General features: G+C 35.2%; 1 protein-coding gene across 1 annotated transcript in view; it reads right to left on the bottom strand.

The window, feature by feature from the left end:
- Window positions 1-275: 275 nt before the first annotated feature.
- The window catches only part of LOC121415519 (3'-5' RNA helicase YTHDC2-like), a 28,079-nt gene continuing 9,827 nt past the window's right edge, over window positions 276-18,527 (bottom strand). Inside the window, exons 9-32 of the mRNA XM_041608747.1 lie at window positions 18,361-18,415; window positions 17,706-17,758; window positions 17,087-17,244; window positions 16,616-16,751; window positions 16,150-16,276; window positions 15,610-15,675; window positions 14,397-14,572; window positions 13,090-13,268; window positions 12,356-12,436; window positions 11,735-11,817; window positions 11,212-11,317; window positions 10,630-10,749; window positions 9,357-9,522; window positions 8,779-8,885; window positions 7,519-7,613; window positions 6,888-7,064; window positions 5,557-5,694; window positions 4,874-5,126; window positions 4,484-4,579; window positions 3,954-4,050; window positions 2,593-2,654; window positions 2,204-2,252; window positions 1,198-1,378; window positions 276-667 (exon numbers count right to left, since the gene is read on the bottom strand). Of these exons, the coding sequence (XP_041464681.1) occupies window positions 319-667; window positions 1,198-1,378; window positions 2,204-2,252; window positions 2,593-2,654; window positions 3,954-4,050; window positions 4,484-4,579; window positions 4,874-5,126; window positions 5,557-5,694; window positions 6,888-7,064; window positions 7,519-7,613; window positions 8,779-8,885; window positions 9,357-9,522; window positions 10,630-10,749; window positions 11,212-11,317; window positions 11,735-11,817; window positions 12,356-12,436; window positions 13,090-13,268; window positions 14,397-14,572; window positions 15,610-15,675; window positions 16,150-16,276; window positions 16,616-16,751; window positions 17,087-17,244; window positions 17,706-17,758; window positions 18,361-18,415 (3,110 nt within the window). The 3' untranslated portion in view covers window positions 276-318. The remainder of the gene's footprint in view (window positions 668-1,197; window positions 1,379-2,203; window positions 2,253-2,592; window positions 2,655-3,953; window positions 4,051-4,483; window positions 4,580-4,873; window positions 5,127-5,556; window positions 5,695-6,887; window positions 7,065-7,518; window positions 7,614-8,778; window positions 8,886-9,356; window positions 9,523-10,629; window positions 10,750-11,211; window positions 11,318-11,734; window positions 11,818-12,355; window positions 12,437-13,089; window positions 13,269-14,396; window positions 14,573-15,609; window positions 15,676-16,149; window positions 16,277-16,615; window positions 16,752-17,086; window positions 17,245-17,705; window positions 17,759-18,360; window positions 18,416-18,527) is intronic.

Genomic DNA, 18,527 nt, shown 5'->3' on the forward strand with positions numbered 1-18,527 from the left:
CATGCATGTATTCATACCAATTTTTGTGAAGCAAAAGCTACATTCCCACAGACGTATGACAATCTTATTTCATATAAATTCTAAAATCTACGAAAAAGAACAGGAATTAGAATTACACCCCTTTGAACTCTGGAATAACTTATCTTTCCCATCAGGAACCCTGTAACGCAAAGCCTAGCAATGATCATAGAAGAAATTTTTAAAGAACTAAAGGCATTGACCACAATGTGTGATCAATCTTAAAGTCAAGGATACGATCAATCAGTAAGCTTTGCTTTACAGGCCCAGATGACTCTTTCCTACCTCAGAAAAAGACATCTAAAACTGTGAGAATCCCGGGGGTGGACGAATGCCCCCTTTGGGTTTGTAGCCAGATCCATGGAATTCTTTAGCGTGGACATTGAGACGACTACCCTTACTCCCACCACCACCAGGGGATCCTTTCCTACCACGGGAGGAGTCTCTACCGCCACCGTAGGGCACCGGGGACACCCTGTCAGGATTGGAAGAGGGTTTGAAGGCTTGAGGACCGGTCTGAAAGGCTGGGCTGGAATGAGCCATGGGGTGGAAGGAGTTCCCATCCTGCGTAGACCAAGGGATTTGGGAGTTGCCGTTAGCGCCCCTCTGATGGTGACTGTCAGGGACCATGGGGCTCATTGGTGGGGTCCTGTCCAGGGGAAGTGGGGTTAAGAAATAAAATTAAATTAGAAAATGAGAGATTTCTATCCTGTGAGGCTCTGCATATAAAGTAGGTCAGATATTATGTACAAATAAGAAAAAACTGTAATGCCACTATATACAGCTACAGGAAGTTGGTAGAAAACCTAGAACAAATATGTCCATCAATGAAATAATAAACAGTATATCCTACATAAATCAGATCCTGTACAGTGATTGGTTCGAATAGCACCACATGACCAACCATATTCTAGCTATGCTGTTGAAACAAAAATGTGCTATTCTGTGACGCCAATGATAGAAAAGTGCACTAGATGTCACAGATCATGCTATCACTACAATCTACTTTCAATTTGTAATAAAACACTATACAATGGACCTATCATTGTTTTTATCATTATGACATTGGTGTAAAATCAATTCTAAAGTTTACTAAGTCACATATCAATTTCCAGGAAGAGGGTCAAGTAGAGCATAGAATCTAAAAAATTCTACGGGATATATTTGTGGATGTATTACCTCTGTGAGTTATTCCACCTGCCAGCTGGACCACCCCTCGATGTGGGGGACTGTCTCCAGGCTCCCCCTTGACCCTGGTTCTGACCCCTGTAACCACCATTGGTCTGCTGGTAGGAGGGGCTTGACGGGGGTGGGGGTCGACCACCGCCACCACCACCACCACCTCTACCACCATATGCACCTGATTATACAAGATTGAGTAGCATGGAGGGAGGGGGTGTATGGGGTAAAATAAAGGGAAGGGAAGTGAAAGAAAGAAAAAAATGGGGAGAAATGGCAGACATTAGGTTTAACTTTAAATAATCTGTTTAGCCACTGAAGAGAGTTGTTTATACCAGAGAGTTGAGCTGATTTGGTCTCAGTTTGTGACAACACATGTCTGTTTTGTGTGTGCTTTTCAACAAATGCAGTATTCACCATACTGTGTTTGAAATAGGCTGGGCTAGCCACATTCTCTTAATTAGAGACTCTGGTTTGTCTAAGAGTCATCTATTCCAGAAAGTAAAGTCAATAAGGTCATAATTTGTAAAAAAAAAATACATAAATTTTCTGTTCTTCCTAAGAATAAGTATGCAACATAAATTGTCAAACTTGATTTATCAACAACTCTGGTTTGACTTAAGAGCTCTGTATTGAGTGCTTATCGAACTTATTTTAAATTTCTAATAACATGTAGCTGACAATGTGTTCAGACCCAGTTAGTTTAATTTAATTTAACCCACCCCTATCTGATAAATCCATAGACACTGTAAATTTTTACTTTACTCCATTTAACAATTGAATTCACACCTTGTAATTTTATGTAACTACATTCTTGAAATTTTACTTGACATCCTAACTGTATAAATACCAATGACTCTGTTTATAATTTTCAGGCTGATGATGAGGTGCGACACCTCGAAACATGTTCCATTTATCAAAATGTTATGTTCTATTCTTTATTTTTGTCTTCAATTTAGTATCGTGTCGTTCTTTTGGAAGTATAATTAGTTTAGCTTGAACTTACCTCCCTGTCTCTGATCATTCCCTCTCCAGTTTCCTCTTCCCTTTCCTTGCTGCTGAGAGAAAGAAATAAGTCTCATTACAATCTATATTCATCTGTTATTTACAATATTCCATGTTTGATTCACACAGGTCATTAAACTAAATGCTACAAGAAATACATTCAAATTTAACTTTCATTTATTTTCATTTTTTTTTAACCAAAACAAAAATATTATACGAGTAATTCCATGAAATAAACATCCCATTTTTCCCCGCTGAAAAACTTTAGATAATTATCAAAAGCGTTGAAAAATGAATTAATCTTAATTTTCAAACTAAAATTTTTGTTTGTTTAAAAAGTGTGTAATTCAATATTCTCATTTATACATCAGAGCATGGAACAAGCTTTACCTGTGAATTTGCAAAGCGATTTGACAAACTGCCACTAGGAGGGCTGTTGAATTGTTCTATTGCTGTAAGAAAGGAGATGATAACAAAATGAGTCACTTAACAAATCATGGCAATTCCATTTGAGAGATAGAATACTATTATGGACATTTACATGCCTGTTGACATCTTGCCTTCCATCTTTACAATTCAATAACATGAAATATGCTACCAACTATTCTGTACTAACATTCAGGATATTAATTAATACTATTAATCCCTTTTCAAAGGAAAACTGTCAAATAAAGTCAAACATACATTACACCGATACTGACTTCATTAGAACTGTACAATTTTGGTTTGTAAAAGCTCATGTGATGTTACATATGTATATGACAATGAATATTTTAAAAGTATATCACAAGACCTATTAACATTAAGGCTATTCCCAATTTCATTCCTTTCATTATAAAACTCTTTAGCTGATGAAAGGAATATAAAATGCACAAAGTCCATAATTTTGTTCATTTTTATACAAATGTGATTAAAAATTTGCATAGGATGATAATAATATTACTGAGTGTATATAAATTTTAAGTCCAAGTGGGAGGATATCAAAGGAAAATAAGACAATAGTGGAAAAAACAGTTTAATACTGACACTAAATGGACTGAAATATAGGGATTCATTTATTAAGTACAAATGAGTATATAATTATGTGTACTGTCCAAATGTAACCATCTCAATGAAATGTTGAAGAATTCCAATTCATAAATGAGCTGCTGCTTCCAGGTGGGTGTTTACAACATAAAGTTATGAGCAACTTTCCAAACGACGGGTGACTCTTTATGGATCACTAAATCCACATCAATGAAAATTTGGTGTGTTTCATTAGCCGCGAGAGGATCACCAGTCGTTCGTAAATTTGCTCGTAAGTTACGAACAGCTTTTTGGAACACCCACCATGAATAGATGAATTTCCTAATTTAAAGGTATTATTTAACTTTGTGAGCAGCTGATTTAAAAAAATTCTTAAAGCAAGATGAAACATGTGTACAAGTACATGCATAAGAACTAAAAAACCCTTAAAACAACCATTATTGAGAATGAAAAGCTAAAAATACAAGGCAAAACCCAATTTTGTAATTTGGTGTCTCAAAGATGCTTAAATAGAACACATAAGTGTATGGGATGAAATTAAGATGATTTTTCCGGTCACTTTATATTTCGCTTTTTGAAGCATTAAATAATGATTTCCGGACGCAATTTTTTCTGGGCTACATTTTTGTAAAATATCACACACAGAGGTGACAAGTGTGACCTTCTAGCTCAGATTTTTTAAAAAGTCAAATCAATGTTAGCCAATCACTTTAATAGGAACATACCCATTGGTTTAGGTCTCTGGCCAACTCCTACTGGCTGTTGTAGACCTAGAGATTGTTCTTCATTGGTCAGCACTTTAATCAATGTCTTCAGCACAGCCTGTAAAGATTATTTCATACAAAGATATTGTTATTATCTACTTTTTTCTCTTTAAATTCTTTAACATGATCCTGAGCATAACATTTTCTTAGATTTTCTCAAACATATTCCGATTTGGTCATTATCACATTTTGGTATGAAGATGCCATATTTTTTTCTTTTAAAGGCTACAACCATACCCAAATAATGTACATTGATTTCATACAGGCAAACGTTCAAATTCGCTTACACAAAATAACAACAACATCAAAAAATTACAGGAGATTGGTGTCTTGCTACAAAATTAACACTGGTAGTAAGAGCTATATTGTTCCTATTCTTCATATTTATTCTAAATCTATAGAATTTGGATCTATAGAAATTTCAGCAGCTTCTTTTTGCCTATAGAAAATATCTAAGAATGAAATGTTATTTGAGTCACTATGCAACATACCTCATCAGCTTGAGACCAAGGCTTAGCTGGAGTTCTCATCCTTCTCATGAACAATGTATGCCACTTGGTCCTTAACTGCAGGACCAAACTCGCTGACTGCATACAAGAGAAAACAAATTTAAATGCTTTTTAAACATCATATACTTGAATAGGTTAGAAAACAGGAAGATCATGCTTCAATATTGCAAAATGAAAGACAAATTTCCATAACCAAAAGATGTCTTCCATGAAAAGAATTTGTAATACTGCACAACTGACGGGGTACAATTATAAACCCCACTTCATTCATCAATACATCATTAATTTACAATATTTTTTTTTCTTTAATCTCACCCTAATCTACCATATGAACAAACTCTATTCTAAAATATTACCATGGACCGCACTAACCATTGGCTCAGACTTGATGACCAACCACTCATCCAACTTGAGTGTTGCCTTGGCAACCTTGACATCATCATCCTCTCCTTCACTGGAGTCAATGGCAGCATCACCATTGGGTCCCATTCTGGATGCTATGGATGATGCGGTCCCTTCCGGTAGGACCAGGGCATCGTAAGGTAGACGGGTGGGGCCACAGAACAGGGCGATGGTGATGGGTGAGATGAGGGTCACACACCGCACACTGGTACGGAAGTGAGAGCTGAGGAAGTTTGGAGACACAGAAATGATGGCTTTGTAAGGACTAAGGTAGGGGTAATGATGATAACAATAACATGCACTATGTACCATCAGGAAAAGCAAATATCCTGCTATAGGACATAAGTTGATAAGTTATCAAGTCTGTCAAAGTCTTGCTTGATTCTCCAGTGGTGCAAAATATTTACTGACACACAATGATAACTTTTGAACCAAATTTATTCCTCTCATGCATACAATGAAAGTAATCTTAAAAATCTATCTCTTAACATACAGGTGCAGTGGACTATTTCCAAATGGGCTTTTGCTGAATATCATCAGAACATTAAATATGAGATAATAAGGGATATCATTTAAAAAAAGGGGGGTGAGTGAAGGGCAGGGGTAAAGAAAAAATAAGGGATAGGGGAAGGGAGTTCATGTCTGCTTCATACCTGGTGAGCTCATCATATAGAAGCCAGTCTGAAGGTAAACTATCCACAGTTCTCATATGCTCCTCACCAAGTGAGGTCTTGCCCTTAGCCACTTCATGGAGTACTGAGTTGGGATGGAAGCGCACCTTGGATTCCGTTCTGTGAAAAACAGAAATATAAACATCATTGAAGTTGTCATCCTCATTTTTATCATCACCATCATCTTCATCACCATCATCATCATCACCATCACCATCATCACCATCATCATCATCATCATCATCACCATCATCTTCATCACCATCACTATCAACATCATCATCGTCATCACCATCATCATCATCATCATCATCATCACAATCATTACCACTAGAGCCAGTACCAATCACCCCATTGACTACTGCCTTCTTTTGTCACTATTAAGATCATTAATACTAACATGCAACATTTATATAATACAATGTTTCTAACTGCTGCATACTATTATTTCGGCTATAGCAAGGCTATCCTGATCTGGAGCCCGTAACACAAAGGTTAGCAATTAATCATATGCTTGATTTTCACGATAGATTGTGTATTGTAGTCGATGGAATTGATCATAGAAATATGTTCTACGATCATTGCTAAGCTTTGTGTTACAGGCTCCAGTTGCTCGAGCATTCAAGGAATTTCTTCCTACCGGGTACCCATTTACTAAACCTGGGAGGAGAGTGGCAAGAGTAGATAGACACCTTGCCAAAGGACGTGAGTGCTGCGGTGAGATTTGAACCCAGACCTTGTGGTTCATAGTCTGGGGACTTGTCCCCTGAGCCACAACACCTCTACAACAATAATCCACATTGCCTAATCCTCAATATCCTTAATAATGCAACTTACAAATCCACTCTGCAAAGTGCTCAAGGCACTCATTGTTGTTAGTACTTTGGTTACAGCCCATCACCATTCCAACACACAGGTAAATCAAGGAATTCCTGGCAGTTACCCATTGTAATTCGTAGATATAACAAGCTATCAGATATGAAAGCGTGAGATATCATTATCTTACTTATCCAAAGCACTGTAAAGATAAGCATCCACATCATTGTTTCCAAGAGGATTTTTCACATATTTAACGTTAAAGAATCAAATTGATGGAATTCCATTGTCGAGATCGATCACAATGCTAAGTAAAACAAGTGCTGATGTGGTTTACGGTAAACCATGTGGAGTGTTATAGAAACAGTGGATAAAAGTAGAGAAGAAATGGATAGGCAAGAAAGTGGAGATTTGAGAGTAGAGTATTCTTTCTTGACAGTAGTCCTGAAAAGAACTGTAAACCAGAAGGAATTGTTGAGTGAGAACAGCTCACTTACTTGGTGGTGAGTTGTCTGCGTTCTCTGTCTACTTTGAGAATGTTAGGATACATGCCAGCACATAGAGATGCCTTGACCACAGCCCAGTTCTCCGAGTTGGTGTTGAGATCACGGATGTCTCCTGGTCCCCTTGCCCTTACAAAGCCGGATGCTCTCAGCTGGCCTAACAGCTGGGTTCTAGACAAGGATAAAATATTTCAAACAATGCAATAACCACATACAATACTCTGAACCTATTTTAGCAACAATTCGCATAACCATGAAGGTATAAGCAAGAATACAGTACTACTTTATTTGCGATGTAGATTGCAATTGACAAAATAAATGACATGTACTACAAGGTATTTGAAGAACAGATTAAGAGTGAATTTTGTCAAAGAACATTGTGTGGCCAGCAAATGGCATTCCACCAAAATATCTACCTATTATATATATATATTCATAAAGGAAAACAAATATATTTATTCACCATTCAAGTGCATCTTTCTTTTTATTTCCCATTTCTAAAGTACACAGACATGCAATTCATGAAATTGTTGATTATTATTTGAATAGACTTCCTCTAATGAGTTTAAACTCCATCTGATCTTTCATAATAGATGTTCAAATGACACAATACTTGTTATCATACCTCATTCCTACAATCATCTCCATGGTTGCTCTTGATAAAAAGTTTCTATCACAGAATGTACCTTCCCATCCATCACTACGAGCTCGCTGCCATGACTGGTACAGATATTCAAATACAAAATAACACATGACTGAGTGAATGCAGAATTCTAATCAAATAATAACATGTGATGGAGCATTATTATTTCATTTTCAAAAATATTTCCATTTGGTAAAAGGTTATGTTTTTTATATTAATGACGGTCCAATTTTTGTCAAACAACAGAATTTGCCTGTTTAAAACATTAAAATGAATTGCGTAAAATATATCTTTATTTAAAGGACAAGTCCACCCCAACATAAACTTGATTTGAATAAAAAGAGAAAAATTCAACAAGCACAACACTGAAAATTTCATCAAAATCGGATGTAAAATAAGAAAGTTATGGTATTTTAAAATTTCCCTTATTTTCAACAAAATAGTTATATGAACGAGCCAGTTACCTCCAAATGAGAGAGTTGATGACATCACCCACTCACTATTTCTTTTGTATTTTATTATATGAAATATTTTGATTTTCTCGTCATTGTCATGTAAAATGAAGTTTCATTCCTCCCTAAAAACGTGGAATTCCATTATTTTAACATTTTGTGCTTCAGGCAAGGAGGTCCTAATTGTCAAATTCGTAAAAATTGAAATATTGTATAATTCAAACAATAGAAAACAAAAGAATTAGTGAGTGAGTGATATCATTGACTCTCTCATTTGGATGTAACTGGCTCGTTCATATAACTATTTTGTTGAAAATAAGCGAAAATTTGAAATGTCATAACTTTCATACTTTACATCTGATTTTGATGAAATTTTCAGCATTGTGCTTGTCAGATTTTTCTCTATTGATTCAAATCAACATTTTTCTGAGGTGGACTTGACCTTTAAGTAGAAATAACGTGAAAAGGGCAAGTGCTGAGCCTGGTTTTGGAAAATTCAAATATATCAGTGCTGCATATAATTGAAATGTGACTTTACTTGTAACAACTCCTCTCCCTGGGAAACAGGGTATGTTACTGATGAAGCTATAGTGTATGAATTAGTTTTAATAATAATAATAATGATAATAATAATAATAACAGTCATAAGAAACGGCAACTCCAGAAAACAAAGGATTTTAGTTTTGTTATTGAGATCTCAGTAAGAGTGCTTATAAGCATGACTTGGAGCAAATAAAATACTTTGCTAAATGAAGTCACATAGATTGTTACCTTGATAACTTCTACTGACCTGGAATGCCCTAAGCAAGGCCATGTGATCACTGAAAGTGTTGGAAGAATATTTCTTGCGGATTTGCATGGCACCACGTTTCTGAGAAGGGTGGTTGGGAAGCACAACTGTGAATAGAGGTGACATGAAAACGTTAGGTTACACAATGAAGTTGTAATGCCTAGAAGAGCAAATAAATCTGAAGAGTACTGCTCAACTGTCTCTTCAATAAGTTTTGACAGAATAAGAGATTGATCATTACACTAGTCATTCTGCTACCACATACTGGAAAACTTGTATCACTTCCCTCTTAAAAATAACAAGAATGGCACAGATGACAACTTAGATTTATCAGCCAGTTATGTATCATTATCATGTATTTAAGTATGCCCAAAGGGCGATTCTCAAAACATTAATGGGACGCACAACACATCCCTACCAACCGTGCCTACATTCGCCGCTGGATATAATGCATGAATCTAAGATTTAGCAACAGGTCATGTATTTTTGCAATAACATGTGAGGGGGGGGGGGAGGCATGCATCCCTTGCATCCCTGCTTGCATCAACCACTGGATATAATGCATGAATTATTCTTACATGGGTCTTTGTAGGCAAGAGCACACACGATGGTAAGGACTGGATCAAGGCACTTCAAGACGATGGCATAGAGGACCATTTTACCGAGCCTTGGGTCTACTGGTAGGTCAGCTAGGTGACAACCAAGCTCTGTTAGGTCCTCCCATTTATCCATAGCATCAATAGACTGTCAACAAGAAATATGGAGGAAACCTTTTTAAAAACTTGTTAGATCAACAATCAACACAGATAACAGGCATCTAATAAAATACAAATTGATGTGTCAAACACTGTATGAAATAATCTAATTGTAAATTCTATCTATTAAAACTGAATCAGTTTCATATTAGTTTATGTATCCATGTATAAAATATGAGTGTCTGTAAACATCTTACATCATAAGTAAACTTTTGAGGAGGCCAACAATACATTCCTCATGATGTAGGAAACGACCAGTGTGCTCCCAGTAATTCACAACGATGCTTGCTAACTGCACATTTACATAAAATATGTACATCTGACCCCCTACATGTAATACCTTCCTGAAATGATTTGTGCTTAAACAAAGTTAGAATGTTCTCTACTTCCTAATAAAAATTAATGAAAAGCTACAACACTATCAAATTACCATCACTTGTTCAGTTCATGAAGTGAAATAAGAATGGAGACAGATGGTATTGGATGTATAACCAAATTTTAGGAATGTGCAATGTACATTTGTGCAATGTTACAGAAAATAACTTATCATGAATGAATAAATGGTTATTGTACAACACCTACTTAGCTTGTTGTACGCGAGCAAATGGGAGTCTGAATGTCAAACATTCGTACCGTTGCACAAAAGGCGTACCATCCAAAACGTACAGCTGCACGGCTTTAGGTGACGTCACAATACGTCATTACGCTCAATAAAATGAAAGTGCAATACGCGTATAAGCCTGCTGGCTAATCGCGCAATGCTGCACTAGGTCATGTGCGCTTATGGGATTTTGCTTTTCACTTTCAGTATTTTTGCTCCCTTTTCATAGAAAACTACAGGGATAAACTCTTGGTTTTTTTTCATATTTTCACCAAATTCCGAGGCGTTGTACAACACAAATAGCGAATATTCTTATTCGTGCAATGGTGCGAGATTTCGCATTCGGTGAAAGAAAGAAAAGCTCTATTCAACTCAACTAACGCATCGTTGAATAGAGCATCTTTCTTTCATCTCATGCGAAATCTTGCACCATCGCACTCATGCCTATTCGCTATTTGTATACTAATAGTTGAAAACTGAAGATATTAGAAGTACCTTGAGTAGATTAATGGCATTCCTGATAGCTACAGTAGCAGGTGGTTCAGGAGCTCTCTTCAAGAAGTCACCTACTGATGTTTCGTTAGGGGCAAGAAGTTTGGTGTGAAGACACAATTCCTAGAAGGATGATAATAATAATGTATCAGGTTTTTATATTTTTGCCCATCAGATTCAGTTTCATATGACAATGATCATTTCACTTCCATCATTCTTGTTCACACAGAAAAGCATTATTCAAGGGTTTAGAAATGACAATTTACAGAGATAGGTAAATACTAAGAAGGGAATGCACAATATGATTAAAATATATCTTATTGAGATATTTTGTGATTTATGTATCAAATTCAATTCTAGCAAAGAGGAATTAATATAAAATCAAGAAAGTTTAAGAGTAACAGCCATATTATGTTCAAACCTTTCCCTAACATGACAAAAAAAAAAAACAAGGAAAAGGAAAAATGTCTCAATTTTCCTATCAATATTCATATCATCAATTACATATGAATTTTGGATACTGAAAAAAAGGTAAGATTTTTTTAATAGAAACAGGGTAAAAACAAAGAGAATTTGTTTTCTTACATGTAATGGTGTCCTGAGGATTTCAGGAACCTGGAAGTCAGGTAGACTCTGGTAGCGAACTCTACTAATCAGATGAAAACACATTCCTGGACGAACACGACCAGCTCTGCAAAATATAAACACAAACAAAATCTAATATCAATTCATATTTCTGGAACTCTCAATGACATCACAAATATCTTTAATTATCAGAAAAGTTTTACCTAGGACTTGGGTCTTTTTTCACTATTTCCCCCCTGTGTTAATGTCTGTGGTTGAATTGTGCTAATCTCAGTATCTCATTTTTACCAGATATTTAATCTTTATGGTAAAAAGTTTTAAGCAACAGACATAGTGTTTATTTCACAGTATCACTGTTTAACCATCTACATCAATAGTATGGTTTAGGTGTGTACATGAATTGACCAAATAAGTTTATCAAAATGGTTATTGATCATAAGGTATGAAATAACACAGGACAATAATCAGAACACAAGTACTGAATTAAATTACACACCAATAATAGTTTGATATTAATAAATACCTTCCTCTTCGTTGCTTGGCACTTGCTTTGGATATCCAGTTGCTCTTCAGTGATGAGATGTTGGCTATTGCATCAAATGATTTCTATAAGATAAACATTGATTATATTAACCTGTCACTCTGCCTTATCATTGGAATACATGGTCTAAAACTTTGCCCAGATTTGTCTTATGAAGCAAAGATGAAAATTAAATATGTCTACATGAAAAATGTGGTAATTATAACGACCCTTGATAATCATTTATAATTCAAAATGAAAACATGCAAACTATCTATCAAGGACAGGATATGGAACAGTAGTTTCTAATGTCAAATTACACAAATTTATGACCATTTTCATGTAACACTCACAATATCTGACTTCTTACCTAGAAAAGTCATTGGATTTCTATCCTAATTTCCCTCCTCATTCTTCAGGACTTATTTAATAAAATTTTTTGATAAGTTTGGAGCTAAAAAAACATGTTAAGTTGACTAGCTAAGGGCAAAATTATTATTGATAACAAACAGTATGAAACACAACTCAGATCCCTTTTTTATTTCAAGATCATGGAGTGGAATTTTGAGATTGATACCTTGCCAAAGATTAGTAATTCCAGGTAAGTAGTGATGTCATACCTACCTCCTTGACTTTTCCAGAGTCTATAACAAAGACTACATCGTTGATAGTTACACTGGTTTCTGCTATATTTGTTGAAAGCACCTGTAAACAGCAAAATGAATGGAAACAAAAATGAATGGAAACAAATATTCCTTACAAACAATTCTAAAAATCAAATAACTGTTAAACTTGAACATATGAGAGAACACCAGCTCTTGCTGATGTGGTTTACGAGCTCTGTCTTACAAAGAGATAGGGTTAATCCAATCAATCGTAACTCTATGGAAATCCATCAGTGTCATAATTTTTTTCTACAGGAAATTTACAAAATGTCCTTTGTAAACAAAGAAGAACACACCAAAGTGTCAAGAAATCAGTGAATTCATGGATATACATTCATGTCTAAACATTTTTTTGAACAAACATGCATTTTATATGTTGACTTTGCTGGCTTTCCATAGTTTTTTGTAAGACAGGCCCCTGAATAGGAGAATGAGGTAATTAGTATTTCTAGTGCTGTGTTCTTTAAAGTTTCGCATAGTGGTACAGATAAAATATGGGAGGGTAAACATTGTCTACATTATGGCTGAGTTTTACCAGAAATACATCGACAATCATTTCTTCCCCTAATTTGCCTGAACGTGCAACATCCAAAGGGTGTTTCAGAAACAACAATAACTCAAATTTGACTGATGTGTCACTTGCTTCCTTTTGCCAAAGTTGGGCAGTATAGCTGTTATGGTTGTCATTCTTACAATCTTTCTAATGCCCTGGCCTGGTGTCTTGAAGACCTTCTTTTGATCATGACTCTGCATGCTTGAATGAAGTGTGTATATCTGGAAGGACTGACGATCACTGAAGGTATCATCCTGGAGCAACATGTCGCGTAGGGTAACAATGTCATCATAACCAGGTAGGAAGACAAGTATGGCACCTCGGAGAAAGAAAAGAAATTAAAAATCACATGAAAGTAGCTTCTAATTGTCTATTATATTTGTAGTAAATGGCACAGAAATGAAAGGTATTGTACTGTAGAGTCTTCATAATTTGACCTTCCATGATTTGAAGTGTTAAAAAAGCCAATAAATGTGGTACTAGTACTTACGTCTTCTCAGGCAAATATAAAGTCAAACAGATTTCTGTGGACACAAGAGATTTAACTGTATTCACTTCCGTTTTTTTTTCAATGGGGGTAGCCTCCTTAGATAACATTCTGCATGAGGGCCCTAATGTCTACTGAACACATTCAAATGGAGCCACTGAACAATATAGACTACTTAAAGGTCAAGTCCACCTCAGACAAATGTTGATTTGTATCAGTAGAGAAAAATCAGACAAGCACAATGCTGAAAATTTCATCAAAATCGGATGTAAAATAAGAAAGTTATGACATTTCAAAGTTTCGCTTATTTTTAACAAAATAGTTATATGAACGAGCCGGTTACATCCAAATGAGAGAGTCGATGATGTCACTCACTCACTATTTCTTTTGTTTTTTATTGTTTGAATTATACAATATTTCAATTTTTACAAATTTGATGATTAGAACTTCCTTGCCTGAAGCACAAAATGTTTAAATAATGGAATTCCACATGTTCAGGGAGGAATGTAACTTCATTTCACATGACAATGACAAGAAAATGAAAATATTTCATATTTCATATAATAAAATACAAAAGAAATAGTGAGTGATGTCATCAGTTCCTCATTTGCATACCGACCAAGATGTGCATATAACTGTTTTGTGAAATGAAGCGAAACTTTAAAATGTCATAACTTTCTTATTTTACATCCGATTTTGATGAAATTTTCAGTGTTATGCTTGTTGAATTTTTCTCTTTTTCATTCAAATCAAGTTTTTGTTGGGGTGGACTTGTGCTTTAACAAATAACATTGTAAACATTGTCCTTTTTAAAAATGAAATGGTTAACAATCATGTAAGTGTTAAATTCATTTATCACAATTATAAGCGTTATCATCATGGTAACATCACTCCCACCTCTATCATTACCTCCCCCTTCCATTATAATCATTTACACACATTATTATTTAAAAAAAATACCTTCTTGTGAGTTGCTGCATATGTAGTCAAGGAGAGCAAGGATCAGATTGAGGTCGACCTTTTCATCATCAAAGCTGTGATGATAAGCTTGAAGGAGCTCTCTGTCTTCAGCACTAACTTCACTGTGATTTCTCAACAACTCACTCTCATCCTCATTGTTAGCTTGGACCGTGTCCCTGTCGGGGCAAGATTCAGAAGGAATTTGACGTCAGACCAGACAGACTTAGAATGCATAACAACTTGCTTAAGGGTCAAGTCTACCCCAGAAAATTGTTGACTTGAATAAATAGAGAATAATCAAACAAGCATTATGCTGAAAATTTCATCAAAATCGGATGTAAAATTAGAAAGTTATGACATTTTAAAGTTTCGCTTCTTTTTTCACAAAACAATGATATGCACAACTCAGTGACATGCAAATGAGAAAGTCGATGATGTCCCTCACTCATTGTTTCTTTTATTGTTTGAATTATACAACATTTCATTTTTTAAAGATTTGACAATAAGGACCAACTTGATTGAACCAAACAGTATTAAACAATGCTTATTGCACATGTTCAGGGAGGAATCAATCATTGTTTCACACGACAACAGGGAGAAAATTGGAATATTTCGTGTAATAAAATACAAAAGAAATAGTGAGTGAGTGATGTCATCAGTCTCCTCATTTGCATACCAACAAGGATGTGAATTTAACTGTTTTGTGAAATTAAGCGAAAGTTTAATGTTATAAATTTCTTATTTTACATCCGATTTTGATGAAATTTTCAGTGTTATGCTTGTTGGATTTTTCTCTTTTTATTCGAATCAACTTTTTATTGGGGTGGACTTGTCCTTTAAATACCATACGGCAGTTGCATTAAATAATCAGCCTGTTTAAATACAAGACCTGCACCTTTCTCAATATTAACTCCACTTCACTTCACTGGTGGCTCAAGTGATGATAATTTCAAAGAATAATAACTTTTATATGAGCCAGAAAAACAAAAAAAATTCCTTTGACTAAGGTCCCGCCTATAATGGGCAAGATGAAATAACTTTGTGGAATTGCCAAAAGGTCAGTCTAATGCACATCTCATACATGCCAAATATATATAGCCTGGAAACCTAATAAACTCACAGCTATATCATGAATCTTCATAAATGTCTTCAGTTAGATATCTTTGAAATATTTCTACTAATTGAAAATGGTCAACTGGTTTGCTGAACTTACAGATATGCTTGCAGAAGTTCCACTACTTCTGTTTGGTTGAACATCCTTGCAAAATCCAAAGCTGTCCTGTCAACAAAAGTAAAATATTTTTACAGTAAATCTGAAATTTAAGGAATGTTTTTTTTTATATAAGCTGTAACGTGCAAAGAATACAATGTCTCTCATAGAACTAATTGAAACCTACAATTAAATAATGAAGAATCACTTACAATCATTAACCTATATGCATGTCCATCCAAACTTTTTCCCCTTATTACTTCACTCCACAAACTGTTCAAGTCCTGATAACCTGAGTGTTACAACTTAACATAATAAACTTGATGTGAACATCCACATAAAATATTGAGACAGAGTTGCCTGGAATAAATAAAGTGTGCTGTCTCATAGGGCTGTTCGTACTGTAACACAACTAGAACATGTTTTCCGGAGCTAAGTCAGCTACAGAGGGATACTCAGCACAAGAAAGGGTCAACAGTCACGCATAAAGTCATGCGGAACTTACAAACAGTTTTGTGAGCTAGTCCTGTGGTCTTTATTTACCTTTCATCAGATGCTTTGAGAGAAGCGTTTGCACCAAGGCTAAGAAGCTGTTCAACCATCTCTACATTGCCTCGCCCTGCTGCAACCATCAGCGGAGTCACACTGGACTCTGAATGTGCATAGTCAACTGTGTTCATTTCAGAGAAAATAAGGAAAAGGACCATAATGCAGAGTCACAATAACAATTTGGCTTCAAAGTTTTGCTGAGCATGATGTACTCTTCAGATGCTTCACGTTATAGAAAAGCTGAACAATGACGTGAAAGCGAAATAGATTAACTTTGTTAAAACCTTCCATTAATATACATTCTAAATTCAAAAGAACCATTGTCTTTAAGAGAGTGCTTGTATTTTCCATTCCTACGGGCTTGTAATCAAGTAGATGAAGAAGTCCTTGGCTGGTAATGATTCATGTGATAACAGAAATGAAAAATTAATGTCTAGTATGGGAAAACTATACCACTCACCACTGACATTCTCATTGAGGAGAAGGTAGAGGAGTTGAGAGAAGTAATCATCATCACCCGTCTTCCAACAGTCTGAGAGGGCGCTGTCCATATCATGGATGAGCCACTCTGCCATGTCCTCAACATCAATAGATGTCTGTGAGAATAAACAAGATGAAATTATTAATCAATTAATTAATCAGTAACTGATCATCAATATTGTAACATTCATTCATATACCAATCATATTCCTACAATACCCATTGTATTTTTATGTCCATTATGCTTTTATAATGTATGTTTGTTACGGAGTTAATCATTTGAAAATGAAAATAAATCCAACTGACATTAAACTGAATTCAGATGATCCTACTTTGCTGGCTCAAGGACATTTTCTTTTAAAATTCTATTCAATCATCTTTTCACATGAATGGTCTGCTTGCTGAACCAAAAGCAAGGCACCATATGGACGGTGATAAACTATATTCTTACATCAGCTGCGGATGGTCCCATAGTTGTAGCTTGGAAGTCTCTTGATAATGAGTCTACTGATGGGTGCACAGGAGGCACTGAATGGCCCTTGCTTGCTGAGGCTCCGCCTACCTGGTCAGTATTGTACCATTTGTTGAGCTGTTGTTGTTGCTTGGCAACTGACGGATAGCAAGTTGAAAGAATCTTACTTTACCAAACTATTCACTATTAATGGTATATTAGAACAATATCTAATCACAAAACTGAATTTATAAAGACACAACCTGATCACAAACATTTACATATTTATTTTAGATAATGGTAAAAGGAACATATGCAAGTTTTTAGGAAAGGAAATTTATGGGAAGAAGAAAAAAAACCTGAAGTACATCTAAATGCTTGCTCAAAATCATGAAAAAATGTATTTTTTTTCAGTTTTTCTGATTATGACTAGCATCAGATATGATTGTAGGGATTATTCCAGTCAGTATATGTAAGAAAACCTCCTGAAATCCAAATAGAAACCACATACATAAGAAGTCTTCCTTTTCTAACGCATACATGATAAAAATGCTTCAGGGGTTCTTTCAGTCCTACCAAGATATAAAATGAAAGAAAACATTTGATAAGCCTTCATTACCTTTTCCCTTCTCTTTCTGATATTCAATCATCTTTGCATTTGTGTACCGTGTGCTGTATAAATGGAAAAGAATGTTTTAACATTATATCATAAAAAGAAGCATGATTTAGGATATATTTTTCCTTGTAGTAGAAGCATATTCACATCAAAGTATAATTGTTTAGTACCAGTCCTAATTACCATCACACATTTCTTAATTACGACACAAAATTATTCATTATAATTACTTCATGTCTCCCACAAAAATGCTAGATCAAGTTGTGGTAACAAACAAAAAATGAGTTTGATAAAATGTAATGATCATTAAAGAATTTGTGTATAAATAAGAAGAAATAAGTGCCAAATGATCCAGTGGGATATGTGAAATTGCTGAGTGATTAACCAAATAATCATGGCATTCCAGTTTGGTGGGGTTTTCCCCCCAAGCAATAATATACACATGTTCATGCCTGTGAGGCTGATCTTCAGAGTGGCTGTTTTTCAGCCAAGATTTCATGACTTCAAAAAGTTCAGTTTATGTCAATGATCCAGATCTAGGCCTAGGCTGAAATGGTGACAAATAGCCTAGGTTGATATTAAAGTCACTCTCAAGAATTCATTGCTACTGTTGAAAATACAATTTACTTTCAACCTATACTGCATCATAGTGACCTACCACTTGAGGGCATCTTCAAGAAATAGCTCTTCAACATCAAACATATTTCCTGGAACTAGAAGACAATGGAAAAACAAATTCAATTAAGCATTCATTTCTCCAGATAACATACATGTATCATATTTCTCTTCTATCTATGCTGAACATCACATAGCAGTAGCATAGCA

The sequence above is a fragment of the Lytechinus variegatus genome, chromosome 5, assembly GCF_018143015.1.
Source record: "Lytechinus variegatus isolate NC3 chromosome 5, Lvar_3.0, whole genome shotgun sequence".
In the NCBI taxonomy this organism is placed as follows: domain Eukaryota; kingdom Metazoa; phylum Echinodermata; class Echinoidea; order Temnopleuroida; family Toxopneustidae; genus Lytechinus; species Lytechinus variegatus.